Source organism: Aquarana catesbeiana, linkage group LG01, assembly GCF_042186555.1.
Source record: "Aquarana catesbeiana isolate 2022-GZ linkage group LG01, ASM4218655v1, whole genome shotgun sequence".
NCBI lineage: Eukaryota > Metazoa > Chordata > Amphibia > Anura > Ranidae > Aquarana > Aquarana catesbeiana.
The window spans coordinates 737,892,965-737,911,037 of record NC_133324.1 but is presented as its reverse complement, the minus strand read 5'-3'; the positions used below and the strand labels follow the sequence as shown (position 1 = coordinate 737,911,037).

The 18,073-nt window shown below is 44.0% G+C and overlaps 1 protein-coding gene across 1 annotated transcript in view; it reads left to right on the top strand.

Annotated features, from left to right (window-relative positions):
* Positions 1–18,073, top strand: part of SH3D19 (SH3 domain containing 19) — a 200,275-nt gene that overhangs the window by 148,372 nt on the left and 33,830 nt on the right. The window contains exons 7-14 of the mRNA XM_073604961.1: positions 223–1,218; positions 1,452–1,559; positions 9,539–9,636; positions 10,415–10,473; positions 10,692–10,947; positions 11,973–12,041; positions 13,860–14,000; positions 17,615–17,681. Of these exons, the coding sequence (XP_073461062.1) occupies positions 223–1,218; positions 1,452–1,559; positions 9,539–9,636; positions 10,415–10,473; positions 10,692–10,947; positions 11,973–12,041; positions 13,860–14,000; positions 17,615–17,681 (1,794 nt within the window). The remainder of the gene's footprint in view (positions 1–222; positions 1,219–1,451; positions 1,560–9,538; positions 9,637–10,414; positions 10,474–10,691; positions 10,948–11,972; positions 12,042–13,859; positions 14,001–17,614; positions 17,682–18,073) is intronic.

Below are 18,073 nucleotides of genomic sequence, written 5' to 3'. Positions count from 1 at the left end.
AAAAACCATTGCAGGGGAAATCTATAGATTCATGGTGAATAATGCAGCAACAGCTGTTATTTTTATTTGATCTTTATTTGGGGCTATTTATATTTTATCTTGTTTTTGGCTGGAGTTCTGCTTTAAAATAAATGGCAAAGGAGCTTGCCATTTTTTTTTTTTACTGAAAATATTTTGATGTTCATATGTGCACAATTTAATGAATATTGTTACTATTTTTAGTGCAAAGAACAGAAAGGCCAGAGAGACCCAGACAGCCAGTACCATTTGTGAAAAACAATGTTCAGGACAGTGGTTACCAGATAGCAATCAGTAACACTGCTGGGACCAGCACCCGACACGAAGACACAAATGTCCCAAATATCATCAGATATCCAGTGCCAAGACCAAGGACAAAACCAAATCTTAAACCTTTAGGAAACAATAGTCTGAGTATCTTTCAAGGAAACGGTGAATTCTTCCAGGCCACTGCTGAGGGAGAACTGCCATCCAGCCAGTCTTGTCCAGGATTTGATGATAACTTCCTAGGGGAATTATTTGAAATGAACAATATGAGCCATGAAAGAAGCCAAAACAGTATTACGGCACGAATCAAAGCCTTTGAGTCTCAAGGTGAAAGTACCGAACATCCTCGAAGACCAGAAATTGCTCCACGCTCCATCAACACTAGAAGCAGTGTTCCTGGTAAGCCTTCTGTAGCTCCCAAACCATTTTCTAATAGGACATCTGGAGAATGGGAACCAGGGAAAGACAACAAACCAAAATGCACACCAAGAGAAGGGCTTGTTCCAACCAGTCTGTCAGATTCTGGTGGTGTGACCAAACCAGAGCTGCCAAAGAAACCAAAGTCAAGTGTTGTAAAAAGCAGCAGCGGTGACATCCCAGATGTACTCCTTGGAACATCTGTGTCTGGAATTAACAGTAAAGAGTCGGACAGGATAATCCCAGTTCCTGCCCCAAGGCCTATGCTACCGAAGAAAAACTTGCAGACTGATAACTCTGTACCGGTAGGAGCCAAACCATTGATTCCTGCTCCAAAATTCTCTATAGCAACTCAAGCCAAAGCATTTAATGCAGTGGAAACTCCTGGAACCCGAGCACCTACACAGGTCACACAAAGCAAGTCAATGGGTGAATTAGACCTGATCAGCTTTGATGACGAAGTTTTACCTCCTGTGTTACCAAGTCCAGAAATTAATGATTCCAATGCAAATTCTGGTAAGCGCTGATACACTATGCTATTATTTCGTTCATTCCTCTGTTTCTAAAGTGTTTTTTTTTTTTTTTCTTTTTTTTTTTTTTTTTGCCTAGACAGATTAAAGCAGTTATGTTTCTGTGCCTTTACTGTTGGCCATTTTTTTTTTTAACAACTCTTAAATTCTGGCCAAACTCAGAGGATTGCTAAACATTGCAACATTTGATTTCCAAAAGAATGCATTTTATTTTGTCAGATCCATTCCAGCTGTTTTCCAAGGATGAGACTGAGAAGGAGCAGCCAGGTCCTCCTGTTATATTAAGAAAGCCTACAGTCATCCGAATCTCCGGCAAACTAGGCAAATGTAAGCAGCATGATCATGCCATAGCTTAAGCATTTCTTTTACAGGTTGAAAAAAAGACACAAATCCATCAAGTCCAATCTATGTGTGTGATTATATGTCAGTATTACGTTGTATATCCCTGTATGTTGTGGTCGTTCAGGTGCTTATCTAATAGTTTTTTGAAACTATCGATGCTCCCTGCTGATACCACCGCCTGTGGAAGGGAATTCCACATGCTTGCCGCTCTTACAGTAAAGAACCCTCTACGTAATTTAAGGTTAAACCACTTTTCTTCTACTTTTAATGAGTGGCCACGTGTCTTGTTAAACTCCCTCCTGCGAAAACGTTTTATTCCTATTGTGGGGTCACCAGTACAGTATTTGTAAATTGAAATTATATCCCTTACTGGAACTGATCCTCCTCATGGATCTCTCTGCAGCAGCTCAAGCCTGAAATTCACTGCTGTACAAATCGCACAGTTCTTACTATAGAATCCTATGAATAAGGCCTAGAGCAGCAGTCATTAAATGGCAGCCCGGGCATGGACTGAGCGATGCTCTTGCCCAGACCACCACACCGCCAGTGTAGTAGCAGTCCCTGCTTTGCTGGTACTGTGGGTTTCCTAGCAACCAGTGACGTCGCGTGTGTGCACCCTGCCTCCTGACAGCACCTCTTGCTCCCGGTCTTCTGACACAAGAGCGCCCGGCCGGGTGTGACGTCATGTGCATGCTCTGTCCCGCCCCCCTGCTACTCGCAGCTCCCAGGCTTCTGTCACGAGCGCCCAGCTGGGTGTAATGTCACGTCCCTGCTCCGCCCCGCCCCCTTGCTTCTTGCGGCTCCCAGCTCCCTGTTCCTGACTCTCACTTGCGAGATATTACTCGCAGCTTCCGCCCCACTGCAGCTTGTACTGACTACTCCTGAGCTCAAGGTATGGGGAGCACATTTTTCCTAAGCGGCACGCTGATGGGCATAATTTGTTGTGCCCATCAGAGTGCCCCTTAACATAAGATGTGCCCATCCGTATGCTACTTATTTTATGTTAAGGGCACTCTGATGGGCATATTTTATTTTAAGATCAAATAAAATATGCCCATCAGCGTGACCCTTAACATAAAATAAGTAGCACTCTGATGGGCATATTTTATGTTAAGGTTATGTAACATAAAATCTGCCCATCAGAGTGCTACTTATTTTATGTTAAGGGGCACTCTCATGGCCATATTTTATTTTAAGACACTGATGGGCACATTTTATGTTGAGGGGCACGCAGACGGGCATATTTTTCTGTGCCCATCAGCGTGCCGCTTAACATAAAATATGCCCATCAGCATGACCATTAACATAAAATAAGCTTGCATGCTGATGGGCACATTTTATGTTAAGGGGCACTCTGATGGCCATATTTTATTTTAAGCCGATTCAGCAGGGGCTGGCCAAATTAGGATCCATGTATGGGCACCCTGGTTGTACAGTAGATTGACTTTTGTACAATCGCCCTGTCGAATAAATGCCTTTCAATTAACCCCACCGGCCACAGCTGACAGCGCTGATCAGTGTGTTCTGATGCCGGGGAAGTATCTCTGCCGTCAGGACACAATCCTCTGGTTGATCGAAAATAACTGTAATGTATGGGATGCTTAAAAATATGTGGGGTATTCAAGGTGATCACCTGCATGGTTATACCCCTGAAGCCTATATAGATGACTGCATAGTCATGGCTAAGTCCAAACCCAGCCAAAACATTTATTTCACTTTAGATAGAGAGGTTAAGGGTTAGAACCTCTGTCGAATTTTTATTATTGGCTGTGCCCCTATTGCCAGGATTTTCTGTCGTTTCCTGTCAAGTCTGGAAATGATAGCAAATCTCTCCAAAAGGGACACAGACAAAAAAACACATTTCTTTCTCGAACATCACGGGACACAGAGCCACAGTAATTACTGATGGGTTATATAGGGTATCACTGGTGATTGGACACTGGTACACCCTATCAGGAAGTTCAACCCCTTATATAATCCCTCCCCTTGCAGGGATACCTCAGTTTTTACGCCAGTATCTTAGGTGATGGACGTGTAAAGATGTGCTGAGCTCCAAAGGGAATATCCTATATCCTATACTGGGGCAAGCCAGGCAGACCGGATCCATTCAAAGTGTCCTTTCTAGACCGAATTGGATGGTACCCGGGCCTCGTGTCCGAAGAAACGAGGTTTTACCTGTAATGCTTCTCTTTTTAGAGAGCTGGACCCCGCATATTAGAAAATGGTTTTCTAGCCGGGTGCTTTACGGGCCCAGAACTGCAGGATCCCCCTATTCGTAGGGGGCCCCAGTCTCTGACGTTTTTTTCAAACGGAGCCCACCGTGAGAGGTGAAGATTGGGTCTGTATTAACTGAACCCTGCGGCTGGATAAGGTAAGAGGAGATTCCACAGAATTTTCTAATTCTAGTAGGTTTCTCCTTTAAGGTAAATGCATGCTATGCCTATTGTGACCACCGGGGGCTGCCAAGAGCACACACCTTGTCATGCTGGATTGTCTGACTCAGTGTTCATGCTGCACAAGTTTCACAGCGTCTCCAGCCGGCTCACGGTAGGATGGATGGGGGGATTTCTCAAGTATGAATGTTCCCCCCAGGCTAGGGGGAGGCCACAGGGGTCTAGACAGTGGTTATACTGCTCAGGCACCGCAGCCCCCGCCGCCATCTTCGCCATTGCGGTTATCAGGCAGGCCCTTCACTACCAGCCTCTCTCCCTCCTCCCTCCTCCCTCTCCCCCCAGCCTTCCTACATAGTATTTCAGGAGAGTCGGGAAGCGCTCGTTTTTTTCAAAATTCGGGGGGGGGGGGGGTGTACATCAGCACAGGTGCTTAGACTCCCACTCTGGCCAGCTTCAGGCTATTAAGGCACTCTGTACAGGTGCACACAGCCTTTGGAGAGACACAGAGCTGACGGTCGCATGTAAGGTGGGACACATGCATTCTCCTAGGCAGCATTTACTGAAGTAACACCAGACTGAGCATTGGGTAGCAAGGCTTTTAGCCAGACTACATCGCTCAGCAGTCAGTGTTCATTTTGGATACCTCACACCTTTTTGCTTTGCACTATGGGTAGAAGAGGTTCAAGCATCTCAAGAATCAGAGACACTAGGGGATCTCGTTCAGGTTCTGAGGGCCCCCTGTCAGCAGCATCCCCCCCCCCCCTGCAGGGCCAGGGACGGCTAGCCAGGGAGAGCCGTTGGGGTCAGGGGCTACACCTGCTTCTGGCACTTCAGCCCCTGTATACATTACTCAAGAGGTTTTTTCCTCAACCATTAATGGTTTAGAGAAAAGATTAATGGCCATGATTACAGCTTCACTCAGTGGAAGAAAACGTACTAGGCCTTCCTCTGTTCCCCAAGACCCTCAGGAAGAGGAGCTCTGGGATAAAGGAGACGAATCCCTTTCAGAGGATCAGGATGGGATGGATGATTCCTCTTCAGAGGAATCAGGTGGAGAGGGACCCTCTGCGACTTCCCAAGAGGAGAAAGTCTTAGTGCACATCCTTACTGGATTGGTCCGCTCCACATTTAAGTTGCCCCTACCTGAAACTGCTAAAGAATCCTCTTCTGCTTTGGGGTCACTGAAACCTTTCCAAGCAGCACAGGCTTTTCCTGTTTCATAATTTACTTGAAAAGCTCATTTATTCTGAGTGGGATCACCCAGACAAACTTTTTTCCGCCGAGAAAGTTTTCAACACTTTATCCGATGGAAGAAAAGTTTATCAAAATGCGGGGAATACCGGCCATTGATGCCGCCATTTCCTACGTAAATAATAGTCTGACTTGTCCTGTAGACAATGCTCAGATGCTCAGGGATCCTGTAGATAAAAAGATGGAATCCCTATTGAAGGATGTTTTTTCCTTAGCAGGTTCAGTGGCTCAACCTGCAGTAGCAGCGATTGGAGTCTGTCAATACTTAAGAGACCATGTTAAGCAGGTCATCAAAGTATTACCTGAACAGCAGGCCCAGGGGTTGGCTAACCTTCCAGCGGCCTTATGCTTTGTGGTTGACGCCATTAGACATTCTATCGTGCAAACCTCCTGTCTTTCACTGGGGTTGGTGCATATACGTTGGTGCATATCATGGCCATTAATCTTTTCTCTATGGTTGAAAAATTGGTCAGCCGAAGCACCATGTAAGAAGCTCCTGGCAGGGTTTCCATTTCGTGGTGAAAGGTTGTTTGGAGAGGACTTGGATAACTATATCAAGAGAATCTCTTGTGGGAAAAGCACTCTCTTACCTGTTAAGAAGAAGAGTAAGCATCCCTCTTTCAAACGGACTCTTTCCCCAGCGCCGGGGGCTTCAGCCTCCAGGCAGTCTCGACGGCCGCCTCCACCTGGGTCCAGAGACAAGAGTCAACCCCAGGGACAGAAGAAGTCCTGGGGGAAGAAACCTACTAGGCAAAACACTAAGACCTCGGCATGAGGGGGCGCCCCCGCTCACTCGAGTGGGGGGAAGACTGCGACAGTTCTCAGGGCTCTGGCAGGAGGATTTCCAGGACAGATGGGTAATCTCCACGGTAACCTTAGGGTACAAGCTGGAGTTTCAGGAATTTCCCTCTCCTCGGTTCCTCAGATCAAGTGTCCCCAGAGACCCAGAGAAGAAGCAGTCGCTCCTTCTAGTGTTAGAGCGACTTTTGTCGCAGGAGGTCATTATGATGGTTCCCGCAAAGGACCAAGGATTGGGCTTCTATTCCAACCTTTTTACGGTCCAAAAACCAAATGGGTATGTCAGACCCATTCTGGATTTAAGGGATCTGAACCGATTCCTAAGGATTCAGTCCTTCCGCATGGAATCAGTCCGGACAGTAGTCTCTACCCTGCAGGGAGGAGAATTTCTGGCATCGATAGACATCAGAGATGCATATCTGCATGTGCCCATTTTTCCTGCTCATCAGAAGTTTCTGCGCTTCGAGGTAGGAGGGCGCCATTTCCAGTTTGTGGCTCTGCCTTTTGGGATAGCCACTGCACCTCGGGTGTTCACAAAGGTCTTGGCCCCTCCTCTGGCCAGACTAAGGGCTCAGGGTATAGCTGTCATAGCATACCTAGACGACCTGCTATTGATAGACCGGTCGGTAGCCTCCTTGAACGGGAACTTGAGATCCACAGTCAAGTATCTGGAACACCTAGGTTGGATCCTCAACCTAGAAAAATCTTTCCTAAAACCAGTAAAAAGACTGGAGTATTTAGGTCTGATCATAGATACAAGCCAGGAGAAAGTATTTCTACCTCAGGCAAAGATCACTGCTTTAAGGGAGCTGATTCTGGCAGTCAGGACCAAGAAGGGTCCTTCTGTCCGCCTTTGTATGAGGTTGCTAGGGAAGATGGTGTCTTCATTCGAAGCAGTTCCCTATGCTCAGTTTCATTCAAGAATGCTGCAACACAGTATTCTGTCAACCTGGAACAAGAAGGTTCAGGCATTAGACTTTCCGATGTACCTGTCGCATGCGGTGCGTGAGAGCCTCAATTGGTGGCTCATACCCGAAAAACCTGCAGAAGGGGAAATCCTTTCTACCGGTTACCTGGATGGTGGTAACAACAGATGCCAGTCTGTCAGGTTGGAGAGCAGTTCTGGAACAGTCTGCGATTCAGGGGATATGGTCCAAGACAGAGAGGACCTTACCCATCAACATTCTGGAGATCCGGGCGGTATATCTAGCCCTAAAAGCCTGGACTATCAGGTTACAGGGCTGCCCGGTCAGGATCCAGTCCGACAATGCCACAGCAGTGGCTTATGTCAATCATCAGGGAGGCACCCGGAGCCGAGCTGCTCAAAAGGAGGTGAACCAGATCTTAGTCTGGGCAGAGAGGCATGTGCCATGCATATCGGAGTTTTTATTCCAGAGATAGAGAACTGGCAGGCGGACTATCTAAGTTGCCAGCAGTTACTCCCAGGGGAATGGTCTCTACACCCCGACGTCTTTTGGGCCATTTGCCAAAGATGGGGGGTCCCAGATGTAGATCTCTTTGCATCCCGATTCAACAAAAAGATAGACAGATTTGTGGCAAGGACGAGGGATCCTCTTGCATGCGGGACGGATGCGTTGGTGATTTCCGTGGCATCAGTTCTCACTATTTACGCATTCCCGCCTATTCTGCTACTGCCACGACTCCTTCGCAGGATCAGGCAGGAAAGGAAGTCGGTACTTCTAGTGGCCCCCGCTTGGCCCAGAAGGACTTGGTATGCAGAAATAGTAAGGATGACGGTGGGTTCCCCGTGGACCCTACCGGTACTCCCAGACCTGTTATCTCAAGGTCCAGTGTTCCATCCTGCCTTACAAACGCTAAATTTGACGGTTTGGCTATTGAGACCCACGTTCTGAAGAGTCGCGGGCTTTCAGGTCCTGTCATATCTACTTTGATTAATGCAAGGAAACCAGCTTCCAGAATGATTTATCATAGAGTCTGGAAAGCTTATGTATCCTGGTGTGAATCAAGAGGTTGGCATCCCAGGAAATATGTCACAGGTAGAATTCTTAATTTTCTACAATTAGGATTAGAGATGAAGCTGGCCTTGAGTACCATCAAGGGCCAGGTCTCGGCTTTATCAGTATTATTTCAACGGCCACTTGCTTAGCATTCTTTGGTCCAAAACTTTATACAGGGGGTGATGCATCTTAATCCTCCAGTTAAAGCGCCCCTAAACCCCTGGGACTTGTTACAGAAACAGCCTTTTGAACCAATAAGTCAGATTCCTTTGCTCTTGTTGACAAGGAAGTTAATTTTTCTGGTGGCCATCTCTTCTGCTAGAAGAGTTTCAGAATTAGCAGCCCTTTCCTGTAAGGAGCCTTATTTGATTATACTCAAGGATAGAGTGGTACTGCGCCCTCATCCTAGTTTTTTACCGAAGGTGGTTTCTGATTTTCATTTAAACCAAGACATTGTTCTGCCTTCCTTTTTTCCAGATCCCTGTTCTCCGGAAGAGAGATCTCTACATTCATTGGATGTAGTAAGAGCAGTTAAGGCCTATCTCGGGGCAACTGCTCAGATCCGCAAGACGGATGTTTTGTTTGTGCTGCCAGAGGGTCCCAATAGAGGACAGGCAGCGTCAAAAGCTACCATTTCTAAATGGATTCGACAATTGATCATTCAAGCTTACGGTTTGAAACAGATGATTCCTCCGTTTCAGATCAGGGCACATTCCACAAGGGATATTGGTGCTTCTTGGGCAGTGCATCACCGGGCCTCTATGGCTCAAATCTGCAAGGCCGCAACCTGGTCTTCAGTCCATACATTCACCAGATTCTATCTGGATGTGAGAAGGCATGAGGATATCGCCTTTGGGCGTAGTGTGCTGCAGGCAGCGGTACAGGGTCCTCAGGTCTGATTGCACCCTACTTGGTCGTGGTTCCCCCCCCCTCAGGTAGCATTGCTCTGAGACATCCCATCAGTAATTACTGTGGCTCTGTGTCCCGTGATGTTCGAGAAAGAAAATAGGATTTTTTTAAAACAGTTTACATGTAAAATCCTTTTCTTTCTAAGGACATCACGGGACACAGAGGTCCCGCCCCTCTTCTAATACACTATATTGCTTGGCTACAAAACTGAGGTATCCCTGCAAGGGGAGGGATTATATAGGGGGTTGAACTTCCTGATAGGGTGTACCAGTGTCCAATCACCAGTGATACCCTATATAACCCATCAGTAATTACTGTGGCTCTGTGTCCCGTGATGTCCTTCGAAAGAAAAGGATTTTACAGGTAAACTGTTTTAAACAATTCTATTTTTTAGTAGCGTGAGGAACAGTTAGTTTCTGGCAATGCTTTTTAGTTTTGTCCTGGCCTTCCAATTTTTCTGTGCGTTTACCCATACATCAGGGCTTCTTGGTGTTTCATTAGTTCATTATAATTCTTTATATTCTATGTAATCGTTTGGTTCTAGGCTCTTGTATCCTGCAGTTAGCATTTATTCCTAGTTTTTTATATTGACTAGTCTTCTATGAAAGATCATAGTGTCTTCCTGTGTATACAGCGTGTGAAGAACTTCAGGCTCCCCCACCGCTTCCTGCAGAAAAACCAGTTGGTCTTTACAATAAATGTCCTGCAAGAGCACGCCCTATGGTTAAAAAAGTAAGTACTATACAGTATCTATTTTGTCTGGTGTTTGCCAGTTATTTAAATATTGTCTTTTTATGATGGTTCTTTCCATTTGTACTGGCTGTAACTGATGTACATAGACATGAACCCCTATAGCCCAGCATGACAAAAAGAAAATGTAAATCCCAACTGAATGACATGTAGTTTGCCAAAGCATAAGCAACTGCTTTTTTTTTTTAATTGTTTTCATCTTTCTTCTTTGAAACTCAGTGCTACAAATCTCCTGCAGCCACTTTTTGTTTAATGCATGCACTCTAGGGATGGCTGCATGGCATTTTCTAGGGTGATCCTGGTGGTGACAACAGTGGACCGTGCCTCTGTAATGTGTGTTAAAATTGACACTTCTAGTCCATCAGAAGCCTATAGAACAGGGAGAGATAATAGATGGTCATAGTTGAGGAACAGGGACAAAGCATTGTTACCCTTTAACAAGAAGAGCCTGAGCAAGGACCTTCATGGCAGGATCTCCAGGTACTGTTTTAATGGTAAGCTACAGACTTACAAATGTTGAAAATGACCTAACATGTTAAAGCTTACAGTATGTGAGATTTTGGTAAATAGGTTTACATATACTTTGAATTTAAATGAGGTAGTCACTGAAAACATGTTAAAACAATTAAAATAGCATGGCTCTGAAGTAAAATGGTATGGCCTGCACCCCATTTTCTTTTTTAGTGTTGTTAAAATTTTGAAATCGTTATTACTATTTACAGAACTTCATATACTGAATCAAACTTTTTTTCTGTTCCAGGAATGGGAAACATTTGATAGTACAGAAGAGCCTTGGACAAAGCCAGTTCTGCCTACTAGGTATGCACTGTATATATTTTGTAAAGTAAATCGTATTAAACACATTTGGGGATTCATTTCTCTGCTTTTTTTGTTTCTCCCAAAATATCAAGAACTCTCTGTACATTGCTAAGCAATAAGGTTTCATAAACATCTGCAGTTGATGTTGGCAGTTCCTGTACTCAGTCAGGAAGCAGTCTCCTTTTGATGGTATAATTTTACCTTACATTCCTGTCTAGGCCAGCTGGTGTTAAAGTAATGGAAACTGCACAGCAGCCTCCACTGAAAGGTCCCCCAGGTCGACCACCACCTCCCAAACTTTCCAGAAATGCCTCAAATCGAGATGCCTTTCCTCGTTCATCCTCTGAAGCAGGCCTTGGTGCAAAACAGAACACATCTGGTATCAACAGATCAAAGAGTCAAGTATTAAAGAGACAGCAACCAGATCTACCTCCTCGACCTAAACCTGGGCATCCTCTGTATAATAAATACACGGTGAGTTCTATAGGTTTTTTTTCTACTGATGTAAGTACAGGCCTCTTTCCAGTACTGTATTTACTACAATAACACTTGTGGGTCAGTGTCCAAGGCAGCAGAGATAGCGGGGGCAACACAAGCATCAAAATTTTACAAATTGTGATAATTTTTTAAATTTCCTCTTCTGGACACCTCTGGACTTTAAGGCTGGGCTCACACTATTGCAAATTGGACGCGGGTTTCCCCGCATCTAATTCGCATGTCAGGAAATTGTAACCGGCTCTCTATGGAGCCGGTTCACAAGTCTCCGAAGCGTCTCCAGAGCGAATTCCACAGGAGTCCTGTGTGTCTTCTTGTCTGTTTCAGTCCGAATTCAGCCCAAAAAAATGCACCGCACCCCTGCTGTGAAGCCGTCTCCAGAGCGAATTCCACAGGAGTCCTGTGCGTCTTCTTGTCTGTTTCAGTCCGAATTCAGCCCAAAAAAAATGCACCACACCCCTGCTGTGAAGCCGCTCCGTGCGGCAGTGTGAACCCAGCCTTAAAGCTATATCTAGAACAGTAGGGTGCAGGGGTTGTTGAGATCAGTCAGGGGGCTCTTTATAGTTCAGGAAACATGAAATAGACTCTGTAGTTGGATGTAAAGCAGACGGCATTGTCTCCAGTAGCACATTCCAGCAGTTTTTTGCTAGAATAATCACGACACAATGGGCAGGGCTTGTACAAAGGTGTGTCATCATTCAGGTATGCCTAGAGCAGCATGATGTCTAAATATAGCTTTGCTATGGTCATGAAAAGTCTGAGAAATGAACAGTCTGAGAAATGAAATGTGTACACCAGCAGATGAAAATGATTGTGCTTAGAGAGTCTGTGCTGTGAGTTGATTTATGATAAATGTAATTACACAAATAGAAAAATGAAATGATGGTCGACCTAAAGATCAAAAAAAGAATCTTGCCTGTTCTTAGTGTGTATTATTATTATTTTGTTGTAGCAGTGATATTACAACATATTGTGTACTCATGGGTGACTGTTTTCTGTTTTAGCTGCCTCTTCCTCATGGAATTGCTGAGAAGGATATTGTAGCTAGTAACCCTCGAGAGCTGTCATGCAAGGTAAATCTACAGTAACAGCTTATTATATGTAAAACGTGGTGGCAAGATATAGTAATATAAATATTATGTGAATATGTGGCCTGGGTTCACCTCTGCCATCCTCTTCCGTGACATCATTGGGAGGTGGCTATCTCTTCCGGGCTGTCCTTCTCCATCTGCTGAATGGAAGTCGATGCCTCCTGGGGTATGTGACGTCCATATCCAAGGAGGCACCATGAGCAGAGCATGTTAATCTCACCCAGACAAGAATGGAGGAAGAGGGGCAGGTTGGAATAGAAAAAAATTAAATTAAATAAATAAAGAGGAAGGGTGGGTTCAGAGGAAGGAAATTTATGTTTTAGGCCTTGTTCACACAAGGCGCACATAACCGTATACCCATGAAGGGCCGTGTTTACCAGCACAGGGGTGCGCGGGTGTTCCCTTGAATCCCTGTGCAGGCAGTCCCATAGCTGTCAGTTGGGATACAGCGGCTGCACGGACACAACCACTGGTCCCAGTGTGACGTTGTTGGTGTATGGCACCGAATGCATGAAGGATGTATGCCTCATGTAAATAAGACCTTAGTATGAAAAATAGAGACATTTACTGAAGAAGATACAAGATAACAATGTACATAGGATAATAGTGCCTCAGTCCCCTTCAAAGTAAGAACCTTAGGACCTCACGTGCAGTAGATCTTCCAGCATCTCTTCTGCTGTTCAAAATACTCTGCAAAATCCTTTCTTGGGATCGCCATCAGCTACCTCGTTGTATTTTCCTAAATCTCATCGAGTCAGTCTTAAATTTCTTCATCAAAGGTGATTTTAGTTTTGGGGAAAGCCTGGAGTCGCAGACCTCCAAATCTGGGCTGTAAGGGGCTGAGTCACCTGGGTGATTTCATGTTTCACCACAAAACGCTGCACGAGATGTGATGCACAGGTGGGCTCATTGTTGCGATGAAGCTGCTAATCGCCAATTGCCCATAGCTGTGGCCATTTTCATTGTATTGCATTTCTCAACTGTAAAAGAACATTGAGATAGTACTCTTTGTTAATTGTTTGGCCTGGAGGCATGTACTTGTGATGTACAAAACCTTCCTAATCAAAAAGCACAGTTAACATGGTTTGGAACTTGCTTCAATTTTGCCATGCCTTCTTCGGGCGTGGAGAACTAGGCGACTTCCATTGGGACAACTGGGCCTAAGTTTCCGCATCATACCCGTACGCGTTTCATGCCAAGACCTGGTCAGTCGCCAATCTTTCTTGATTGTAGCCCGTACATGTTCAATAGTCTCAGGTGTTCTGCTTGTTGCAGGCTTCCAGAACATGGATAACTTTCAACAGATTCTCAACCATCTTTGAAGCATTTGTGCCAAACTTTTATTTGCACTGCACTCATTGCATCATCCCCGAAAGCCTTCTAAATCATCCAAATAGTTCTCAACGGAGGAATATTCAAGCTTAACACAAAAATATTGATGCATATTCTTTGCTCTACTCGCTCAGTCTTTTTGAATGCAACGGCCACACAGAGTATACATGTTCACTCAACGGCGACTAGTGTCCCCACTGACTAGTGAAGTCATCATTGTTCTCGCATACGCATTCCAGTCCACTCTTCTTGCCTGCCAAGCTATATTGATGTTGTGCGGAAGGTTAACGTTTATATTCGCAAAGCCTGGACTTTTTCCCAGACAGACCTCGTGTATATATTATGATAATTCGGTCTGTGTCATCTGAGCTTCTTTCACTTATTTGGGGAAAAAAGACTAACATTAATATTTAGCAGTGTATTTGTATTATGTGAAACGTAAATCTTGTTGTGTCTTTATACCTACAGCGAGGAGAGGTGTTGGTGTTGCTGGAACAAACAGATAACAGTCGCATCCATTGCCAGAAAGGTGGTATAACAGGGGATGTTAAAGTGACCAACATGAAGATCATTACTCCACTAGATGACAGCGTGGAAAACATACAGAAAGTAAGAACACCCCTAATAATAGTACCTTGATGTTTAATATCGTTCTCACTACAGTGTATATATCTGCGCTAATTAATGATAAAAACATTGGCAAGGAGGGAATAGTTAGGATAGGTATACATGGCCATGTTTTGGTCTTAATGTGGGCTTCGTCTGTGACTTTTGAGAACGGATGCAGGGATCTTGCTGAAAAATCTGTGTGACAGTCATTGATCTATTTCTAGTGAAGTAAAAGGGAGGCGCTTATCTCACGCACATACTGTACACTTGATTTACCGGTCAGTTGAGCAGCACAGATGATCAGAGTTGGACTTGTTGGGTTTGAGAGTGGGTACTCTTACGACAGTATTCTGAGTCCATATTGTGTACAGTGAATAATTCCAAAGGAAAGTTCAGGCAAAAAACAGTGATATATAGATATATATATATATATATATATATATATACACACACAGTGGATATAAAAAGTCTACACATCCCTGTTAAAATGTCAGGTTTCTGTGATGTAAAAAAATGAGACGAAGATAAATCATTTCAGAACGTTTTCCACCTTTTATTGTGACCTATAAACTGTACAACTCAATTGAAAAAACAGTTTTTCTTTTCGTCCGATCTCTCCATAGGAAGCAGTGGTGCTCGACAGGCCCTTCCCCGCTCAGTGAGCAGAGAGGGACCTGTCATCCGCCGGCTCAGCAGAGATCAACGGAGAGATCTCCCGCTGAGCTGGCAGACAGAGCTGGACTCCGAGGCAGCGGATCCGCCTCGTGAGAATGATGTCTTAACCCAAATAAAGTTCAGTTGATCTATGAGGTCTTTCCTGACGTTTTCTTAGTTGCATCCTAGAGCAAAAGCCATGGTCCCCAGAGAGATTCCAAAGCATCAGAGGGATCTCATTGTTAAAATGTATCAGTCAGGAGAAGGGTACAAAAGAATTTCCAAGGCATTAGATATACCATGGAACACAGTGAAAGATATTCATCATCAAGGGGCGAAAATATGACACAACAGTGACATTACCAAAACTGGACATGCCTCCAAAATTGATGAAAAGACAAGAAGAAAATTGGTCAGGGAGGCTGCCAAGAGGCCTACAGCAACATTAGGGGAACTGCAGGAATATCTGGCAAGTACTGGCTGTGTGGTACATGTGACAACAATCTCCCATATTCTTATGTCTGGGCTATGGGGTAGAGTGGTGAGACAGAAGCCTTTTCTTATGAAGAAAAACATCCAAGCCCAGCTAAATTTTGTAAAAACACATCTGAAGTCTCCCAAAAGCATGTGGGAAAATGTGTTCTGGTCTGATAAAACATAGTTTGAATTTTTTGGCCATAATTCCAAAAGACGCATTTGGCGAAAAAACAACACTGCACATCACCAAAAGAACACCATACTCCCCGTGAAGCATGGTGGTGACAGCATCATGCTTTGGGGCTGTTTTTCTTTAGCTCCAACAGGGGCCTTAGTTCTTAGCCTAATATTGGCACAAAACCTTCAGGCTTCTGCTAGAAAGCTGAACATGAAGAGAGAACTTCATCTTTCAGCATGACAATGATCCAAAGCATACATCAAAATCAACAAAGGAATGGCTTCACCAGAAGAAGATTAATGTTTTGGAATGGCACAGCCAGAGCCCAGACCTGAATTCAAATGAAAATCTGTGGGGTGATCTAAAGAGGGCTGTGCACAACAGATACCCTCACAATCTGACAGATTTGGAGTGTTTTTTCAAAGAAGAGTGGGCAAATTGTGGCAAGTCAAGATGTGCCATGCTGATAGACTCATACCCAAAAAGACTGAGTGCTGTAATAAAATCAAAAGGTACTTCAACAAAGTATTAATATAAAGGTGTGCACACTTATTCAACTATATTATTTTAGTTTTTTATTTTTACTTCCCTCCACCTAAAACATTTCAGTTTGTTGTTTATTTGAGTTGTACAGTTTATAGGTCACATTAACCACTTCTTGTCCGGCCTATAGCAGAATGACGGCCAGGAAGTGGTTCAGTTATCCTGACTGGACGTCATGACGTCCAGCGGGATAAGGCACGGAGGCTGACGGAGGCTCTTTACCACGTGATCAGCTGTGTCCAATCACGGCTGATCACAATGTAAACAGGAAGAGCCATTTACCGGTTTTTCCTCATTCGCGTCTGACAGACGCGAGTAGAGGAGAGCTGATCATTGTTTATCAGCATTGCCCCCCCGCGGATGCCCACCCAGGACTACCAGGGATGCCGCCAGGACCACCAGGGATGCCCATAAAGGAACACCAATAGGTATGTCACCCTAGACCACCAGGGATATGCCAATCAATGTCCTTTAATATTGCCTATCAGTGCAATCAATCTGTACCACCCGTCAGTGCAGCTTACCAGTGCCCATCAGTGAAGGAGAAAACTTATTTTTTTTACAAAATTTTATAAAAAGAAAAACTTTTTTTTCAAAATTTTCGGTCTTTTTTTATTTGTTTAGCAAAAAGTATAAACCACAGAGGTGATCCCATCAAAAGAAAGCTCTATTTGTGGGAAGAAAATGATAAAAATTTTGTTTGGGTATAGTGTAGCATGACCGCGCAATTGTCATTTAAAACGTGACAGCTCTGAAAATTGGCTTGGGCAGGAAGGGGGGTAAGTGCCTGGTATTGAAGTGGTTAAAGGTGTAAAGTTCTGAAATTATTTATTTTTCTCATTTTTTTTACATTACAGAAGCCTGACATTTTACCAGGGGTGTGCAGACTTTTTTATATATATATAATTATAGTGTGTGTGTGTATATATATATATATCTGTACATATATCTGTACAACATAAGGGCATGCATTAGGAGCATTTCCTCGTACACCTATTGTGTGAAACATTGTTATACAGCCTAAAGCTGAATTTTTTGTATATTTTTGTTTTTTGGGGTTGTGGGGGGGAGGCGAGATGCAACATGCACATTATATATTATTATTGTTGTCACATTATATATGGTATGTCCCTCATTACCTGCAGGTGACTGCTTCTGCTAAAAAATCTTACCTGCTGTGCCGCCCCCAGAGCTGTCGCCACCTCTAAGAAAAGTTGTGCCACTTGCCAGCCCCTTTCAGCTCTCTCCGCCATCCACAGAACTCTTGCTAATATGGTCCCACAATGTATCGTGTTCTCTGAATAAGTTGGGGACGTCCTGTCATTCAGCTGCTTCTCAATGCACAATGCATTTTAGGACAATAAGAATAGGAGCTGTGTGAATGTCGGAGGAAGCTGAAGGGGGTAGGTGAGCACCGCAACTTTTTTACTCTAGCGGCTATGAAGAAGGCACTGTATGGAAGATTTTTAGCAGAAGCAGCCGCCTGCAGGTAATGGGATACCGCAACAAATGTCTGTAATGCTGTATCCCCCCACAAATTAAAAAAAAAAAATTAAACTTCAGCTTTAACAGGGATAAGATTGCTGGGGGCTCTACAAAAAAGGCTAGTTATCTTTTAAATATGATTATAACTTACAAGGCACATAACAAGTTTCAGAAAGTCCCAGGCTTTGAGAATGGCAGACAATTAACATTATACTAGTATTTTACAGTTTTAATGGCTTTAATATTAAACATTGCCTTATGGCTCTGCCCTTCCTAGGATGTGCTGCCTAGAATGGAGGACAGCCATACTCCTCATGCACTAGTGCTACATGACTATGCAGGAGGTAAGTAAAGTAATTTGTTATATGCTATTCATTCATACACATTTAGATTAAAAAAAGGTCAGTTGGTTGGGCTGTCTGTCAATTTTCAATCTATCACTTGTTTTTAACCAATTACACTTGACTGTAATTTTTAACTATAGCAATATTACCTTTTTGTGTTTGTAAAGGCCATGGTATTTGCAAAGTTCAATTAATGACAAACTAAATTGGTTCTAAAGGCATACGTTTTTTTTTCTACCTTAAAGCGGTTGTAAAGGCATACGTTTATTTACCTTAATCTATTTTCTGTATTAAGGTAAAAAGTGATTAGCTACTCCCTTCCCCAAGCCCCACCTAACTACTTACCTGAGCCGATCTTGATCCAACTCTGTGCCTCTCTCTCTCACGCCTCA